Here is a 19074-nt window from a genome sequence, read left to right as displayed (position 1 = left end):
ACCTGTACTACTACAACGTTTTTCAGAGGTGCAAAGAGAGGAGGCTGATATTCATTTTCAGTACAAAAGGACCATTCCTTTCCCCTCTGATGATTCAGACATGAAGTAACACAAACTGACTCAGAAGGGACTTCATCACAGATCCCAAAAGGGCTACCTCATGGATGCAGGTGCTGCCCCTATGAGGGGTGAACACGATCACCGCTTGACTTGAGTTCATTTTACAAGTGAATTATTTAACCCCACCCTTTGCAAGAACAGGAAAACACAATTTCATCATGAAGCAATTTTGAATCTAAACTCTGCTTACCATCATAAATGTAGTTGGGGTTGAGAAGCTGAAAAGAAGAAGTTAAAAAGAATTAGCCTTTTGAAAAGGTTCGGTCTGACACTGAAATGTAAACCGGAAACACCCCCTCAACCACGGAAACAGTGGCCCAGAGGCAGCAGCACTGAGTGGGGTGTCATGGCCACAAACGCCAGAAAAGTTGTTCCTTGGAGGTCTTATGATTAGCAGATTAATCATCAGCCCAGCCAAAGCTCTCTCCACTCCACAGGGAGGGGGAAAGCCTGCCAGGAACTTCCCCAACCACTTACTGGAGTTGTTGCGGTTGTGCCACCCAAGTTAGGAAGCCCCTCCTTTCCAGATGCCACAGGTTCTGACGACATGTGAAGGAGAGCTGTTTTACGCTGATACACCCTTTCCCCCAGGAGGACACAATCCCAGATTCTAGATTTCTCCCCAGACCCTTAAAAAAATAGCAGGACTCAGTGAACAGGAATCAAAGCTAACATTCTTGTGGTCGTTTACGCAAGGGAGTTTTATCTGACCCACATTTTCCTGTTGGGAATCTCTGCACCAGCAGCCTCCAAGCTCAAATCAAGTCCCGTCCCTTTAAATGCTGCTTTGTAATTGGCTTACTTTGCAGTGCTCACTGTGAGAGAAAATTCCCACCTCCCAAACCCAATTGCCGCATAAAAAAAACATTTTAAGAACAAAACCTAAAAACCGGAGCAATCTGAAGGGGGCAGGGGGAGAAATCCAAGCCTCAGATTCAAGAAGCTTTTCTTTTGCTCAGAAAGATCTCTGAGGAAGCAGGAAGTATTTCAATCCCTGCCGCTGGACATGCTGCTTTGTAATTGGCTGTGAGTGAAACTAAGTTTGTGTGCCCCACACTTTCTACAGACAATATTTTTCTTCTCAGTTGAGGACGTCTGAGGATTCCTCCCCATCCGGAAGGGGTTGAGGCAGGAAGCTGGAAAAAGGGCCGGAGGGAGAAACAGCCCACCCGTCAATCATGATGCCCTCCTTACCTCCATGTAGAAAGCGCACCTATGGCAAGTTCAACATTCTGCACAGGTGGATCAGGGGCACAGGTCCTTTTATGTTTAAAGAAGCTCAAAGTGCATCTGTTTCCCCCAAAATTATCCACATGAGATCATTTTTATTAAAACACAATATGAGGGAGGCATACCTTCACGGAAACCTTGGTGGTGAGGCCTTCACGGGACTTACGGTAGCCATTTTCTAACTTGCCCTCCCTTCTGCCATCTTTATCCTTTTTCTCAGATTTCTTCCTCAGGCGGAGTGCTGTGTGCCAAGACGATGACTTCCTGGATCCAAAACACAAGGGCGTTGTGATTAGCTGGAACTTCTGGTAGCTGACTTTGCCTTGGAAGTGTCTTTTAAATCAGCACGCAAAGCAACAACATCAGAAGGATAATGCATTCAAGGGCCCATTTCTAAGAAGAATGTGTATGCTGACAAACTGTAGAAATAAATGGCATCGGAGATCAAACAGCCCCCTGATCGGCTTTCTATTAAAAGATGTTTGACGGTTCCTCCATAAATGTTATTATATAAAACTAGTATGTTTTGGAGAAAGCTAGGGTACATCCCTCCACCCCAATGCCTAGTTTTCTGTGCAAAGGGAATGCTTTCATATGGGAGGAGGATTCTATCCTGCAGGTTTGACTTGTACGGCACGGATGCTGTTTTCCACTTCTGTGAGAACCAGGTGCCGGGCTCACTTTCTTCTAGACAAAACTCTTCCCTGAAAGACTGAAGTACGAAGAAGAAGGGTTGGTTTTTATATGCCGACTTTCTCTACCTTTTTAAAAGGAGAATAAAACCGGCTTAGAATCTCCTTCCTCTCCCCACAACAGACAACCTGTGAGGTAGGTGGGACTGAGAGAGCTCTAAGAGAGCTGTGACCAGCCCAAGGTCACCCAGCTGGCTTCTTGTGTAGGAATGGGGAAACCAACCCAGTTCTCCAGATCAGAGTCCACCACTCCAAACCACCACTCCAAACCACTACGCCACACTGATTCTGAGGCACCGTCAGGAAGTTTCCCTTTGTAAACCTCTGTATAAACCAACCTGCATCTGATCAGGTGGGCCCACAAAAGTTTACCATATAAATGTGGTAGTTTCAGAGGGGAGCAGTATTGGTGTGCAGCAGAAGAGCCAGATTCGAGCCCCGACAAAACCTTAGAGACCAAAAAGATTTTCGGGGTGTGAGCTTTCGAGGGTCCGAGCTCCCTTAGTCAGGTACAACGAATAGGGTAGCCTTTAAGGTGCCGCAGGGCTCTTGGTTGGTTTTCCCACAGCAGATCTGATCGCAGAGACCTCTCTGGAAAGTGCCACTTGCCAAGCATCCCAGCCACTCACTTCATTGTTCCATCGGGGTTCTCCATGGCGACTGCACTGGTGTGCCCCAAGACATAGCCGGGGATCCAGCCCTCGGCCGCAGGGCTCTGGTCAGTGGCGGCGCGGAACACCAAAAACATGTTCTGTTGGTTGCTGGCGAGAATTTGCACGACCTCTCCTTGGTAGACATTAATCTCATCCTCCTTCACTGCCGTGTAATCGTGTGTCACCAGCATGGTGGAGATATTGCTACTGCTGCTACTTTCACTCTGTGAATTAGCCAGTTAGACGTAAGGGAAGAAAAAAAAGGAGGACAAAAAGGGAAACATTTAGACAGGTACAAAGCAAGCGCCGACGGTCGTTTTGTTCCACGATGTCAGCATACAGAACTATATCCATTTCAATAAGCTTACATCGGGGCTAACCTTTACCATAGATACAAACTATGCAGCTTGCAAGAGTAAGGGTCTAAGATCTAAAAAAACAAAAAGTTTGCTGTCATCTGGTAAATGGAGCCACCACATATGTTGCAGGGGACTGCGCTGTTTGTCTAGTATTGGATAAAATATTAGTTGTAATCACATAAACCAGTGATTTTCAAATGGTGCCCCTTAGACTCTTTTCTGGGTTTGCGCAGGATGAGTTAATTGAAATCTCAAGTACTCTTCACGTTCTGCCATTACTGTCCACAGAAGGCACACGCCTTATGCTAGGGGTGAGTGAACAAGCTAGCCTTCCTAACTAAAGAGGGGCACAGTGAAACAGACGCTCAAAACCATTAAGACATTTCACAGCATCCTGTCTGCTGATTTTCAACTCCCTGGATCGCAGGCCTGGCTCAGATTCCAGCTTTCCATACGAAACACCTCCCCTCTGTGCTTAGCCTGACAACCCATTTCAGCTACACGGACTGCTGAGAAACACTGCAGTCCTCAACACACGTCTAGGCTGAGAGCTACACATTTAATTTGCTCTTTTACGCTGAAATCAGAGTTGGTAGAGAATTTAAAAACACGTCCTGCACAACTTCTCGGAGACAGGATGTTGCCAGCCCTAAATCTAGAGGACAGATACCGTTCCTTTCCCCCAGTACAATACCTGGAAAAAAATGCAACAGGGAAGAAATACTTTGCCAATCACCATATTCTTCTCACCGTTGCTCTAATTCCCATTGCAAATATTAACTTCAGTGTTTCCAAACAGAGTTTCCAGCTCCAGGACATGAGGAAAAGGAAATAGCGAGCAACATCACAACAAAGGTTGTTGCTGGAATGTGCAGATGTCCCAGGGTACTCCCTCCCAGACAACTGTGAATTTGTTCAACTTTGGCCTTTTATGCTAAATCAATAATATAATGCTCACACACATCTTTGAGACCTGGGACAGGGTTTTATTTTAGCATGAAATATGGAATCTGGCCATCGCAACTGAAGACATGACACTTTACTCCCTTGGCGCCAGGGCCTCAACACTTAACAGTGATATGCAATATTTTCTTTAACAGCCCCAGTTTCTTAATTGCAGCTGAAAGTCTGCTTACCTTGGCGGCCCAGCTAACTTTTCCCTCTAAGCTAAGAAAGCAATTTAAAGAGGCAAGCCACAGCCAAATCAAATACAAATAACGGAAGCTCAAACAAGAACAGACATGCAAAGCAGGACTCTTATCCTAAAACTATGGAACAAGAAGCATAAAAAGAAGAAGTTTTGAGAGTGCTACAGTGTTAAAAAAAATCCAAAGAGAGCATGCTTTCAGGAGAGGTTCTGAAGGCCAAGCAGTTTGCAAGTCATGTTGTGTTGAAGCTACGAAGGGAGAAAGGCCATGGGATTAATGCCAACATGAGAGCTAGAATATGCCCATCACACTCCCAGTGATGGGGGTTCGTTGGCAAGTGTCTGCAAGTGTCCCGGGAATGTCGTGTTGTACGTCCAGGCGGAAAGGACAGCGAGTCTGCCGGCTGACAAGTCTCCTCTGAGCTCCGCAGACTGCAGAGCAGGTTCAAACATGAATCTCCAGGCCCTCTCACTTGGACCGCCACCATCTTTTAATGCGTATTGCTTACGAGCACTCTGGATTTCTTCTCTGACGCAAGAAGATTCCTTGACTAGGTATGCATTTTAAAGACAATGGATCAGCAAAACACTTTGGTGGTTCAACTAGGTTATAAACGGCAGAGAAGGGAGCATGGAGTGACAGCTAAATGGGAGGTCCACATTCAGAGGAAGTTTACCTCTGAATACCAGATGCCGGGACAAACAGAGAGGGCTGCTGCATTCAGGCCAGGCTCGTGAACTTTCCAGAGGCGTCAGGCAGGCCACGGTGGGAAAAAGGACGCTGGGCTAGATAGACCTCTGGTCTGACTCAGCAGGGCAAGCTTTGTGTGTGCGCTTGCAAATCATTGGAAAAGGAGGAAGTCCTGAACTATTCTGCAATGGAAATCAGGGAGCACTTCCGCCATGGTGGCCGTCCAGAGCATGATACAATGTCTGCCTTCATGTTAGATGGGAAAAAGCCAAGAACGAGTTAGTAGAAGTCAGAGTAGCATTTTTTTAAAAAAAAATTCAGCAGAGGCAGGAATCACATTCAGAAAGAGTTAGAGAGGGTTTTCTGTGTGTCTGAATACATAATGCAAGTCTACATCCTAGGTACACTCACACACAGACACAACATAACGGCTCTACTGAGATTCGTGTATAAAGATTGGAGCAGTTGATTATTATTTCAGAGCAGCGATGCAGCACCGGAGAGCCAGAAGTTAGTACGGAGAGTGATGACCACGCACAGGAGGGGGAGCATGGGGAGATTTTTTTTAAGGAGCTCGCAGGACTGAGATGCGCTCCGTCTCTTACCCCATTACTCTGGGTGGAGTGTACTGATTGCTCGCTGGCCGAGGAACATGTGCTCATGCGGTCTGTGTCCTTGCTGTGCGAAGAGAGGCGGTGCGCTTGCCGCTGGAGGGAGTCACTGTCCCCAGGAAAAGTGAAGGAGCCTGGACGGCTGACGGGGGACGCGGGGATCGAGCTCCAGAAGGAGCCCTTCTGCAGGGGGCTGCTGGGTGGGAACATTTCCTTGCCAAAAGGAGAAGGGAAAGTAATCACAGGAGGGTTTACTGGCGAGATGGCTCCAGGTCTTGATTTCCCCAATGTCAAGGATCCTATGCTGCTCCTTGAGCGGATCTCCTCGGAGTTCCCACGGCCTTCTCTCTGATCTGTGTCCGCTGAGCCGAAAGCCCCTCTCGGTGTCTTCTGGGGGCTCTCCATGGCCTTCATCTTTGGGGTTTTCTCTGCTTCTCTCTCCGGACCATTCTGCTGGGCATTTGGTGGGTATCTGCCTGTCTGGCTAAGGCCAGCTGCCTCTAGGGTGGAGTTTTGGGGAGGCAGGGAGGAGCTGTGAGGGGACGTACCTGACATCTTGTCTGCCTCTGCCTGGAGGGAGGCTGCAGAGGAGACCAGGACGGGGGAATGGTGTCGGACCGGCTGCGGGATCCGGGATGGCCGGCTGCGGCCGGAGCTGGGGATTCCGGGGCAGGTGCCGGGGCCGCTGCTGTTGCTGCTTCCGCCCGGACCACTGTGGTTCCTCTGGTACTCGATTGGTGACGTCAAGGCTGAGAGAGCAATGGACAGAAATGGAGAAATCAACGCAAAGTGAGGAATGTGAGGAAACAGTGTGTGTGTGTTTGTGTGTGGTGGATCCAGTGGTACCCTTGCTTCATAATGGAAGGTAGGGTTGCCAGCTCCAGGTTGGGAAATACTTGGAGGTTTTGGGGGCGGAGCCTGAGGACGGTGGAGTTTGGGGAGGGGAGGGACTTAAGTGCCGTAGGATCCAATTGCCAAAGCGGCCATTTTCTCCAGGGGAACTGATCTCTGTCGCCTGGAGATCAGTTGTAATAGCAGGAGATCGCCACCCATTGCCTGGAGGTTGGCAACCATAATGGAAGGAGTTCCTTCCGTCACGATGGAAAATTTCCCACTCAGCAGAAGAGCATCATTGGTACTCTTTCATGGTGTTATTTATGGTATCCTGCAATGTAGCACTTTCACAGAACTGATCAAAGACACAGCTTAGTTTTGAGAGAGACACTGCCACTTGTATCAACATACATTTGCAACAGTTAGGGAGTTAGTCCCTCTCCAATATCCTTGATGCCTTTAACTTTGCTACGCTTTAAAGAAAACAGGTGTCTAGAGAGGAATAGCTATCCAAACTTCTTGTCAAGGCAAGCTAACAGTAAATGTATCATCGTTTTAATTCTAGTACGCTTGAAAAGCCACACATGCCATTTATGAAAGAAAAGCCGTTCAAACTATGTGGCAGGTGATATTTCTCTTGAACAGTTTGGCGTGAGCAGCTAAAGACATGGTCATATACTGGAAAACTAGCTCCTTCTGTCATTATATTAAAGAAAGCCAATATGAATTAATCAAAGGTGATTTATAATGACTGCTTATACAAATACATTTATCTGAAATATTGGGATTATGATTCTCATGTTGAAGAGCGCCAATAATTCGTCTGGCTGGAAAGATGAAATTCTTCGATGTCTGCCTGTTTAGTTCAAAGTATGTTTCAAACTAAATAAGACATGGAAGATTATTTAGTAATCCAATCCAGAAAAAGGAAAGGAAAGGAGAGGTTGTTACGAGTCCAGATACCCACACTACTGTATTATTAATTATACATGAAGTATATAATCAAAGGTATACTTCAAACATAGTTCAGTTTACCATTTAGAAAATTACGCTGGTTTTCCAAGATTTGGTTGATTTCATGGATCCACATCTGACGGACTCCTGGACTGGTGGAATGCAAAACAAACGTCTCCATAGCGTCACCTGCTCTTGACGTTAGTGCAAATTTACATGGGTCGTTGTCTACGTTTTCCTCCAAGCAAAGGCAACTCACCTTGATTAGAAAGGGAAAAAAATGTATTGAGAGATTTTTATCCTCTGGGATAAAAGTTGCACAAAAAATAAAATTCTGCTACTGTTCCACTTTGGCCACAGAACCACCCATGAAGGCAGCCATACAAACGTCCAAACTATTTTTACCAATTGGGTCTAGATACACACTTGAAACAAACAATTTTTGTTTCCTGAAACTAACTAACTTTGCAGCTGGCAGCACCTCAGTTTGCCTGAAAAGAAACCGAACTTCCCTTCTCACTTCCAAAAGGGCATTTCTGCCCAGCTGTTTGGAGGTGATTCTGCCTAGCCCCAGAGAGTGCAGCCATTCTGTACAACTCTGTCCAAGTAAATGAGGAAGGCACAGAAACCTCTGTCAGGAGAAAGGAGTTCCATGTGCACTGATTCCATACTGCTTTGCTGGTGACGGTTGGGAAATCATTCAAAAATCGTCAAATGCATCCATCCTCACAAAAATCTAACACTGTGCACAACCTTGCTCAAGCAAAACTCATAAGAACTTAAGAAGAGCCCTATTGGATCAGACAACGGTCCATCAAGTCCATCCGTCTGTTCACACAGTGGCCAACCAGGTGCTTCTAGGAAGCCCACAAACAAGACGACTGCAGCAGGATTGTCCTGCCCGTGTTCCACAGCACCTAAGACAATATACAAATACAACACTGGAGCAAAAGCAGGACATAAGTAAGCTGTGTAAACCAACTGCTGATCAAAACTGGATCAAGCCACAACTGTGTAAATCCAGAATGAGTTCCCTGTGCACTGATTCCATACTGCTTGGCTGGTGACAATTGGGAAATTATTCAAAGTCTTCAAACACATCCAGTCTCACTGGTCAAGTGCCCCTTATCTGGACTGCTAGGGTCCGTAATTTGGACTTTCCATATATCAGAATATTTTGGCATTTTTGCATATACATAATGAGTTATCTTGAAGATGGGACCCAAATTCAGTTATGTTTTATATACACTTTATACACATAGCCTGGATGTAATTTGAAGCAAAATTTTTAATAATTTTGGGTGCATTGAACCATCAGAAAGCAAAAGGGTAACTATCACACCAGAATACCTGTATCAGCTTTTAAACAAGAGTAACAACAAACAAGCTAACAAACTAACAACGGCAGGCTTTCAGGCTCCACCTATGACGCAGTGTACACTGTATTTTATTTTTTTAGGTGAGAGGAAACGTTGAAAGCAGGCAGCACGGATCTGCCTGCATGCCGGTTGAAGGGGTCTGGTTTTTGGATCAGTCCAGATATGGGATATCCAGACAAGGGATGCTCTACCTGTAACACAAAAATTTTGTTGGTCTCTACGGTACTACTGGACTCGAACGTAGCTTATTCTATTCCACATTACTGTGCTGGTAAGGGGGGAAAACCAACTTCTGGCATTACCAAGTACAGTGTGAACAACCATCCAGCTTGTGAAGTCATCCAACAGATAAGCCAGTATGGAATGCAGTAGGATTGGCAAAAGGTTAGTTTGGGTTATTTGCTTGGACTTAAATGCTAAGACGAAGATCACAAAAGGGGCTTTGGATTCCTGGCCCTTGATCACATTCACTCCAAGGGGCCGTCATGACTGCTCGATCCTGATTCTCTGTATCAAGTTCCGCTGAGAGGTTCAAGTCCCCTCCTCTCCCTAGCCACGGCTTCCCAGATGGGGCTGGTTATTATGCCCCCTGCACCCCCCAGGCTTTGTTTGCCTGTCACGCAGTGGGCAGCTGAGCTGGAGGAGGGTGGTAAAAGCAGTGACCGGCAAGGAGGTCAGCTACCCTCCTTCCATCAGATAGGTCTAGTTTCATAGAGCATTTTACTGGCACTTTCCCAGAAATTCAGGAGGCTGGCCATGCAGGCCTACAATTGAGGGCAGCTGCAGGTGTTCTGTGCTGGCCTCTATACTCCCCCCCCTCTTTTTTTTCCATCACTGACTCTACATTGGCATTGCTTTGAGGGTGCCTTGCCTGCTGCCAGCCTTCCAGCGTGGTGCAGTGGTTAAGAGCGGTGGTTTGGAGCGGCGGACTCTGATCTGGAGAACCGGGTTTGATTCCCCACTCCTCCACATGAGTGGTGGACACTAATCTGGTGAACCGGGTTGGTTTCCCCACTCCTACCTACACATGAAGCCAGCTAGGTGACCTTGGGCTAATCACAGCTCTCTCAGCCCCACCTACTATACAGGGTGTCTGTTGTGGGGAGGGGACGGGAAGGTGATTGTAAGCTGGTTAGATTTTTCCTTAAGTGGTAGAGAAAGTTGGCATATAAAAACACACTCTTCTTCTTTCAGTGAGCGTTTATGGTACGGTGAGCAATCTTCAGTTTTAATATGATTATGGTCATATGTTTTTATTGTTTTTAATGGCTTTATTGACATATTTATATTGGAGTTATGTTTGATTTTATGGTTGTTACTTGCCCTGAGACTGGCTTCGGCCAGGGAAGGCGGGCTATAAATCAAAATAATAAATAAATAAATAATAAAAGGCCAAAACAACAACAACAACTTCTGGCTGCCTTTTTAGAAAAACCGTGAAGGCGGCGGGACTGGATACCCAGATCAAAGTAGAGTTTAAAAGCCCCAATCCTCCTGCACGAAAAAGAAAGATTCAGAAGACTCACCTTGATACTGTTTTTAAATAAGAACCCCGGAGTCGAGAAGCCTTTCTTTTTGTCTAGCGGTTCACTGAATATGACAATCTGCTCAAACAGGAAGACCCGCCTGTCTCTGCACCGTGGCAAGAGTCCCGTCTCCTGGTCCGTGACCATGAATGTATCTTGCAGCAGCAGCTTACCCTGGGCAACAATTTTACCCTAAAAAGGGAAGCCAAACGAATGACGTGAAACCTCCCCACTTGCAAGCAGAGCATGAAATTATCTTACCATGGTGAACAATAAATATGTCCGTTCCACTTTAAAAAACAACCACCCAGTTTTGGGTTGCTCTTGGTTAAGGCACACCTAAGAAGCAAATAGAGCCCCGTGGCGCAGAGTGGTAAGCTGCAGTACTGCAGTCAAAAGCTCTGCTTATAACCTGAGTTCGATCCCGATGGAAGTTGGTTTCAGGTTGATTCAGCCTTCCATCCTTCCGAGGTTGGTGAAATGAGTACCCAGCTTGCTGGGGGTAAAGGGAAGATGACTGGGGAAGGCACTGGCAAACCACCCCGTAAACAAAGTCTGCCTAGCAAACGTCGGGATGTGATGTCACCCCATGGGTCAGGAATGACCTGGTGCTTGCACAGGGGACTACCTTTACCTTTTCAGGAAACAAAGGGTCAAGGCAGTTTGATTCTATGAAGAGTAGCATACAATTTCCCCAGAGAGATTTCCCCCACAAAACACAATATTGAGTTTTGTCTACACTTCTTCCAGATTGCCTCAAACCGTTCTTCCAGAATGCCTCAAACCGTCATTGTCAAACATGCAAGTGGGGAAACAAGAGGAGTATGGCTTGACTTCTCCACAGGATTCATGCGCCCCGAACACACTTGTGGGACTCATCTGAGCCACTGCAACTTAACGATATTGTGGGCCTGGCCTCAATGAGCTGGGCTGTAACACATGTGGGCTGATGTTCAAATGAAAAGGACACCAGTGGGGAAATGGGGCAGCAGGACAGAGAGTTTAAAAAGAGACAACAGATGCAGCTGAAGAAGGATGAGGCCAGAGCACACAACCATCCTTCTGCCCTGCCGTCTGGCTGACAGTGTGTGGCTGGATCTGTGGCTGGGACATATCAGAGTGGAGGCCGATCTCTATGGCCTGGCTTTTGGCCTGTTGGCGGAGGGGGGCACTTCAGCCATTTCTGAAGCTGAGACAAACAAAACAATTCTGTTTTTTTTAAACACTTAAGAGTGCTTTGAAATTATGACTCATGACAATGACCAGTTATTCTAGAAGGAAAGGGAATATGAGTACAAACCGAGGAGAAGAGAACTTACATCAAATCCTTGTAAACGACCAACATTCATCATGTCGTTGCACCGTTTTGGTACTATGCACATTACCTCCACGGCCCTCTGTGGAACCAAATCAGAGAAATATCAGAATGGCCAACTCTGCACCCATGTATTAATCGTTCTCCTTAAATTTTCCTAGGGGCCACACCACATGAGAGGTTATGCATGCCAGCAGGACGCAGACCACAAAATAAAAACTGACTTGAGGCTTCTGGGAACATCAGACCCTAACTGCAGCTTCCCAGCAGTTTGTCCAAAGCAGCAGACCCCCTAGGTTAACCAATAATGCCTGCGGCCAGCGTGGCGAAGTAGTTAAGAGCAGTGGTTTGGAGCGGTGGACTCTGACCTGGAGAACCGGGTTTGATTCCCCACTCCGCCACGTGAGCGGAGGAGGCTAATCTGGTGGACCGGGTTGGTTTCCCCACTCCTCCACATGAAGCCAGCTGGGTGTCCTTGGGCTAGTCACACTCTCTCAGCCCCACCCACCTCACAGGGTGTCTGTTGTGGGGAGGGGAAGGAAAGGTGATTGTAAGCCGGTTTGATTCTCCCTTAAGTGGTAGAGAAAGTTGGCATATAAAAAAACAACTCTTCTTCTTCTAACCTGAAGAGCCCTCTGCAATATTTTAGTCTGGGTATTCTAGTGACCAAGGCGGCATGTGGCCAGACAGGGTTTCTGAAAGGTTGTAGTTGGTGAACCAGCCTAAACAGGCAAGAAGAACTGTGGCCACCTGCCACGCCAAGGCCGGTGTGGCATCTAAGAACACGCCCACACTTTGTACCTGTTCATTCAGGGCAACCCTAACTCCATCCAGAATAAGCTGTAAACCTATTTCCCCATCATTGTTATTACCTAAGCAAAGCCATTCCATTGTCTCTGGATTTTCGATTTGTTCATGGCATCAAAACACTACTTTGGATATCCACTCACTGCCTAGGTTTGCAGAGATAGAAAACTGTCTCTCGCTGGTGTATTAGCAAAGGAAAAGTTGCCACGCTTTAAAGCATCAGCCGAAGCCAGCGGGCACTTGTGCCTGCTGAAGAATTTCTCAGCACATCTGCTGTGTTTTCAGGCAAATTGTTCTATTCATGGAGCAGTGAAGGGCTGGGGCCCTGTTATCAAAGGTGTTCTTGTGGAATGGTCACGTGTTTGGATCCTGGTTTCCTGGGGTAGACATCCACGGCTCATACTGGTTCGGGCTTGTCAGCCCAAGTCTGGTATCTGTATGGAATATACTCCCATGCCTTTCTGGTCTAGAATCAGAGAATCATAGAGTTGGAAGTAACCATAGAGGCCATCTAGTCCAACCCCCTGCTCAATGCAGGATCCGCCTAGAGCATCCCAGACAAGTGCTTGGCCAGCCTCTGCTTGAAGTCCGCAAGTAAGGGGGAGCTCACCACCTCCCTAGGTAGCTGATTCCACTGTTGAACAACTCTTACTGTAAAATATGTTTTCCTAATATCCAGCCGGTACCTCTCTGCCTTCAATTTAAACCCATTTTTGCCAGCCCTATCCTCTGCTGCCAACAGGAACAGCTCCCTGCCCTCCTCTAAGTGACGGCCCTTCAAATACTTAAAAGAGAGCAATCCTGTTCCCCCTCAACCTCCTCTTTTCCAGACTGAGCATTCCCAAGTCCCTCAGCCTTTCAGTCTAATGGACTACGTGTAGAAGGAAGGTCTTCCGGATCTCAAGAGTCACTGGAAAAGACAATCATGCTAGGAAAAGTTGAAGGCAGCAGGAAAAGAGGAAAACCCAACAAGAGATGGATTGACTCAATGAAGGAAGCCACGGCCCTCAATTTGCAAGATCTGAGCAAGGCTGTTAACGACAGGATGTTTTGAAGGATATTGGTTCATAGGGTAGCCATGAGTCGGAAGTGACTTGACGGCACTTCACACACACACGAAACCCTGTGTACGATAATCGGGGAAGAGCACCAAGATCTGTTCATGGCTTGACGTGCCCAAGGTCCTGGTAACGGCTGCTACTGATAGGATTTCAGGGGCATCAGACTAGAGGTTTGGCTGTGAACTCTGGAACCATTTCAGAGAACCCAAGAACGAACTGCATGTACACCGAGGAGCTCAGAGGGCAGGGAAGACCTGGATTTCCACGGCCCTACTCACAAATCAGCTACCACAAAGTTACTTGAGGAGTGCTGCCCAGATTCTCAGAATTGGGCCTTCAGGAGCAATGGTGAACACGCAACAGCTGTAGCACATGGTTTGACACTCCACATTGTCCGAAGGTATGAGGGAGGGGTTAGGAACAGCCGGCAGCTGCTATGAATGCTGAAAGACAGCCATAGGGAGATCACGCCATGCTGCCTCCCCTGCATAAGAGTAAGCAAGCACCACCTTAGAGGTTCACTCTTCCAACGTGCTCTTGGGTTGACACGGACCAATCTTTGGTCCGCCTCGGCCTAGCTTCAAGTCTGATAGTAGACCATGGAGCCTGCTAGGTAATCATCTGCTACTTTCTGCTCGCAGAAAGCCTCTGGAAAGGCTGTGAGAAAGAGCTCAGCGTTCCCAGTCTCCAATCAAACTCTGTTACACCATCTGCCTCCTATTGGTCAGATAGGAGTACAGTCTATCTTGTGGAGTAGTGCTGGCAGGAGTATAGGTGCAAAAATAACTTTTAATTTTGTAATTTCTTTCACAACGAGCCAGCGTGGTGTAGTGGTTAAGAGAGGTGGACCATAATCTGAAGAACTGGATACGATTCCCCACTCCTCCACAAGAAGCCTGCTGGGTGACCTTGGGCAGGTCACAGTTCTCTCAGGACTCTCTCAGCCCATACCGAGGTAGGCGATGGCAAACCACCTCCAAATGTCTCTTGCCTTGAAAACCCTATGGGGTCGCCATAAGTCAGCTGTGACTTGATGGCATGCGTGCGCACACACACACACACTATCTCTGTCACACATACTCACACTGAAGATAATGACAAGCGGAGCAATGATTTTGTAGTCATAACTGCAAAAACGACTAAAACAATATCTCTAAGTACCTCTAATTCTGTAGTATCAAGGTTAGCTTTTTTGGAGTACTTGAGGAAGTCCTATAAGGAAAGAAGCAAGAAAAATGAGTTTCCATTTAGAAAACCAAATTGGACAGTGGATTATTATTATTATTATTTTAGATTCAGGGGACTATCATAAACTGTGTAATGTGTGTACTACTCCATTCTGGGGCTTTGGATAAGCAATGATAATTCCCAATTAGTGTAAGGTAACCCTAAACACTACATTTTTTTTGTCTATCCCCTGACTGTTCTGTCACTGCTGTACATTATTTTCTTTCATGCTTTTCAAAGTTTGAGATCTTTTCCTCCAAGAAGCAGGCCACTGTGTTCTTAGAAACCTGGGCAATCAGTAGGACTCTTAACATTGTTAAGCTGAGAAAGGTACATTGTTTACTCACCGAGAAGGTCCTTTCCGCTCTGAAGTAGAAGGTCATCTTGAGCTTTGGGTGTTTCTCGTCCCGTTGTTTGGAGAGGCAGGACTTAATTTTAAACTACTTCCTGTCTCGGGGCGAGGAACGCCCACACTTCCAGTTTTTCTACTAAAAGCTCACGAGACAATTAAAACAAATAAACCAACATAACAGCTAACACATCGTAACTGTCTAAACTCTGTAACAGGAATGTGACAATAACCCTTATAACATAGGAACACAACTCAGTGGTTAACCACAGACATTAACAAGGACTCTGTACATTAGTATCATTTATCTTTGTATACTAGTAACTGCTTGGCTGAGTCCCGTTGGTCAGCCACCTTGGAAGATGATGATCCATCTCCGGGTGGGCAAGATGACCTTCTACTTCAGAGCGGAAAGGACCTTCTCGGTGAGTAAACAATGTACCTTTCCCGCTCTGAAGGAAGGTCATCTTGAGCTTTGGGATGTCCAAGAGCAATTATATCGGGTGGGAATTAGTCGACATCATCTTCCACCACGAGTTGTAAAAACCGTCTCCCGAAGGCTACTTCTGCCGATGCCATTGTATTGATACGGTAATGCCTGATGAAGTGGAGACATTGGACCCCGTAGCCGCCTTACAGATTTCTTTTATGGAGGCTTGCTTAAAGAAGGCCGCTGAGGTAGTAGTACATCGCAGGGAGTGTGTAGTGATGCCGGATGGTACGTGCAGGCCACTGGCCAGGTATGCTTCTCTGATACAGCTGTGAATGGTCGAAAGTATCGCTTGGCGTGACATGTGTATGCCTTTGTTGGGAGCTGATAATGAGCTAAATGGAACTCCGTTTTTCTGTAACTGTTTGTAACTGATTGTAACTATTCTTGAAATGTATATGTACAATGCCCGACATAGATCTAAGGTATGCCAGTTACGTACTTGGGATTGGTTGGATTGGGGCAGAAGGAAGGGAGATGATTCTCCTGAGCATGGTGGTAATGTGTGTTCACTTTGTGAGTGAAGGAGGGGTCGGATCGAAGGACCACCTTGTCTATGTGGAATATGCATAGATCCTTGCGTATGGAAAGTGCTCCCAACTCCAGCACGCGGCTGGCCAAGGTGACCACCGTTAGGAACAACGTCTTCAGTTTGAGGAGACGTCGTTCTGAGGAAACATAAGGGAACTTCCCTCATTGGGTCGAATGGTTTCTAGGTGAGAGCTAAAGGAATCGCGTTAAGCCTCCGAGTTGGAAAATGATGCGCCAACATGGGGAGTGGATTGCGCCGCTCCCTGATAAGGCTTTCACCTCCAGATGAGAAGACAGCAGAATCCCGGCAAGCTTTGGACATATTGAGGCAATAGCTGAGTTTGCTTCCGGAGAGTGGATGCTCTGAGATTTTGACGTACTCTGCCCTGGAAGAATACCAACAGTTGTGGCAAGGAAGAAGATCTGGGGTTGGCGGACTTTCGTCCACACCACCTGGAGAAGGTCTCCCAAGTATACTCATATATCCTTTTAGTGGAAGGTTGACTGGTTTGTAAAATGGTTGAGACTTCATCTTGTGACAGGCCCGGATCTAGAAGCCTAGCCTTCTCAACCTCCACGCGTTCCACTGGGGCCATCCTCGGCCATCAGACTCTGAGGCCAGGGGAACAAAAGAGCGTCCGCTTGCTCCGCGTTCGGGTGGAAGAACCGGGAGAAGAATCTGCGAACTTGTCGATTCTGCGCAGAGGTGAACAGGCCCACATCGGGATACCAAATCGGTTGGTTATTAAGAGGAGGATATGAGGGTCTAATAACCACTCCCCTTCCTGGATGGACTGGCGGCTGAGTCAATCCGCTTCTAGGTTGTGTATGCCTCTGACGTGTTCCGCTCTCAAGGAAAGTAGATGTTTCTCCGCCCAGATCATGATGATGGAGGCTTCCTGATGCAAGCATGAGGACCTGGATCCGCCCTGTTTGTTGATATGGGCCTTGGAGGCCTCATTGTCAGTCCGTATGAGGACACGATTGTTCTACAGGATGTGATGGAACTCCAGCAGAGCTACCTCACCGTTCTTAACTCCGAGAGATTGATGTGGAGTGTGTTTCTGAGAGGCCCGAACGCCCTGAGCAGAAGACTGGATGGGAGGTCTCATGTCTGGCCCGCTGTCAGATTGGTCTGGCCTATCCACCGTCTTAGGCTGGATCTGGCTGTTGGCAGCAGGCGGATGTGCGAAATGAGCAGCTTGAAGGGTCGTAGAGATACCTGAAGGGGCCTGGTGTGGAACCAGGACCAGGACACTAAGCCGATGCAGGATGTCATTAATCCTAGAAGTCTTGTGAGAGCCATGAGTCGATGTTGTGGAGCTTTGGCTGTGGACTTGGGCAGTAAGGCTATCTTGAGTGCCTTGGCCTTGGGTAGAAAGACCTTGGAGTCTATGAAGGCCCCCAGGTGAAGGATGCGCTGGGCTGGAATCAGGTAACTTTTGGCTCTGTTGATTAGGTAACCAAGACCTTGTAAGGTCTGAACAATTCGGTTGGTGTGTCTGGTGGCTAGCTGCTTGGAAGTTGCGCATACGAGGAGGTCATTGAAGCATGGATGCAGCTGGATCCCTTTCTCCTCAATAGGGCGACAGCAGTCACTAGGACCTTTGAGGTGGATGTAAGACCGAAGGGCAAGGCTATGAATTGCATGTGGGGGTTCAGGTAATTGAACCTGAGAAGGCGCCGAAGGGCAGTGCGTGTAGGCTTCAGTTTTAGATCTATGGAAATCATGTAGGTGCCAGGTCGCAGGGCTTCGACAATGGTTCTCAGTGTCTCCATAAGGAAACGTCTTGGGATGAAGCGAATGAAAAATTTGAGATCTAAAATCGCCCTCCAGACCCCGTTCTTTTCCTATTTGAAGGAATACAGAACGGCCTCCATAGTTCTGTTGTGTTTGTCTTTGGTTCGATATTGTGGGAACTCCACACTTCGATCTGGTAATTTCCCTTAAAACTCTATTGCATTTCCCTGTAGGATTAATTGCAGAAACCCAGGCATTTGCCTGGGCTCCGCCCCACTGTGGGAGGGGCATTTGCAGTCTTCCCCCCACTGCTGTGACGTTGGCGTCACTGTTTGTACCTTCTTGGAAATTTGTCCGATTTGTCCCCTCTGAAGGTTGGGAAGGGGGGGCGGTTGAATCTATCGAACCTTCGAAAGGAGCCTCTCTGGGAGAGCCGGGAGGAAAGCCTTTGATCCTGTCTAAACCTAGACAGCATATGGGAGGAATAAAAGGACTGTTGGTATTGATTTGGCCTATAATCCTTCCTATGGTTATTTAACGTGTATCTGTTCTTGTCCTTGGTGTCGAACAGCATCTTATCTAATCTCTCTCCAAGAGTTTACCCCCCTTAAAAGATGAGCCAGCAAAATTGGCTTTAGATCTAAAGTGAACGTGCGAGTTCATAGCCACAAGGCCCTTCTAATAGCTGTGTTAGAAGCCACAGCTCTGGGGTCAAAGACTAGGGCATCTAGGGATGCGTCTGCCATGAAGGAAAACGCCTTTAGAACTCTAGAAGGCCTTCAGCCGCCCTTTTATCGGCTGTGGGCAGAAGCTTAATAAGCTTTTTTGGTTTAAGCATTACTGACCTGGGTGGCCCAGGCTAGCCCGACCTCATCAGAACCCACAAGCCAAGCAGGGCCAGCCCTGGCCAGCATCCGGATGGGAGACCACCAAGGAACACCAGGGTCGCCGTGCAGAGGAAGGCACCAGCAAACCACCTCTGCCAGTGTCTCGCCATTAAAAACCCAAAAGGGGTCACCACAAGTCGGCTGCGACTTGAAGGCACTTTACACACACACATTAGTGGCTCTGGTTATGGGTGCTATGGTTGCGTTAGCCTGGATCGCCAAGGCTGAGGCCCTGAGCGCCTTTCTAGACAGGAGGTCCATTTTTCTGTCCACATGTCCTTAATAAATCCTCCCCCATAGTCAGTAAAAAATCCAGAAAACTGCAGGGCTGTAACTGGGGCATCTACAACAGGTAATACTAGCATACCCATGGCCCCAGGATCCATCTAATACAGTTTCTTGGCATCGCCAGAGAACTGTTAGTTGTGGAGAGGCTTTACCCACTCGGACCTTATTAGGTTCTGAAAGGG

At 47.3% G+C, this 19074-nt stretch overlaps 1 protein-coding gene across 1 annotated transcript in view; it reads right to left on the bottom strand.

Annotated features, from left to right (window-relative positions):
- The window catches only part of TRIO (trio Rho guanine nucleotide exchange factor), a 218637-nt gene that overhangs the window by 10349 nt on the left and 189214 nt on the right, over window positions 1-19074 (bottom strand). Inside the window, exons 43-50 of the mRNA XM_056854855.1 lie at window positions 14541-14591; window positions 11516-11593; window positions 10197-10388; window positions 7373-7550; window positions 5498-6252; window positions 2672-2919; window positions 1476-1614; window positions 311-338 (exon numbers count right to left, since the gene is read on the bottom strand). Coding sequence (XP_056710833.1) covers window positions 311-338; window positions 1476-1614; window positions 2672-2919; window positions 5498-6252; window positions 7373-7550; window positions 10197-10388; window positions 11516-11593; window positions 14541-14591 — 1669 coding nt within the window. The remainder of the gene's footprint in view (window positions 1-310; window positions 339-1475; window positions 1615-2671; window positions 2920-5497; window positions 6253-7372; window positions 7551-10196; window positions 10389-11515; window positions 11594-14540; window positions 14592-19074) is intronic.

Source organism: Euleptes europaea, chromosome 8, assembly GCF_029931775.1.
Source record: "Euleptes europaea isolate rEulEur1 chromosome 8, rEulEur1.hap1, whole genome shotgun sequence".
Classification (NCBI taxonomy): Eukaryota; Metazoa; Chordata; class Lepidosauria; order Squamata; family Sphaerodactylidae; genus Euleptes; species Euleptes europaea.
This window is presented reverse-complemented; position numbering and strand designations above follow the sequence as displayed.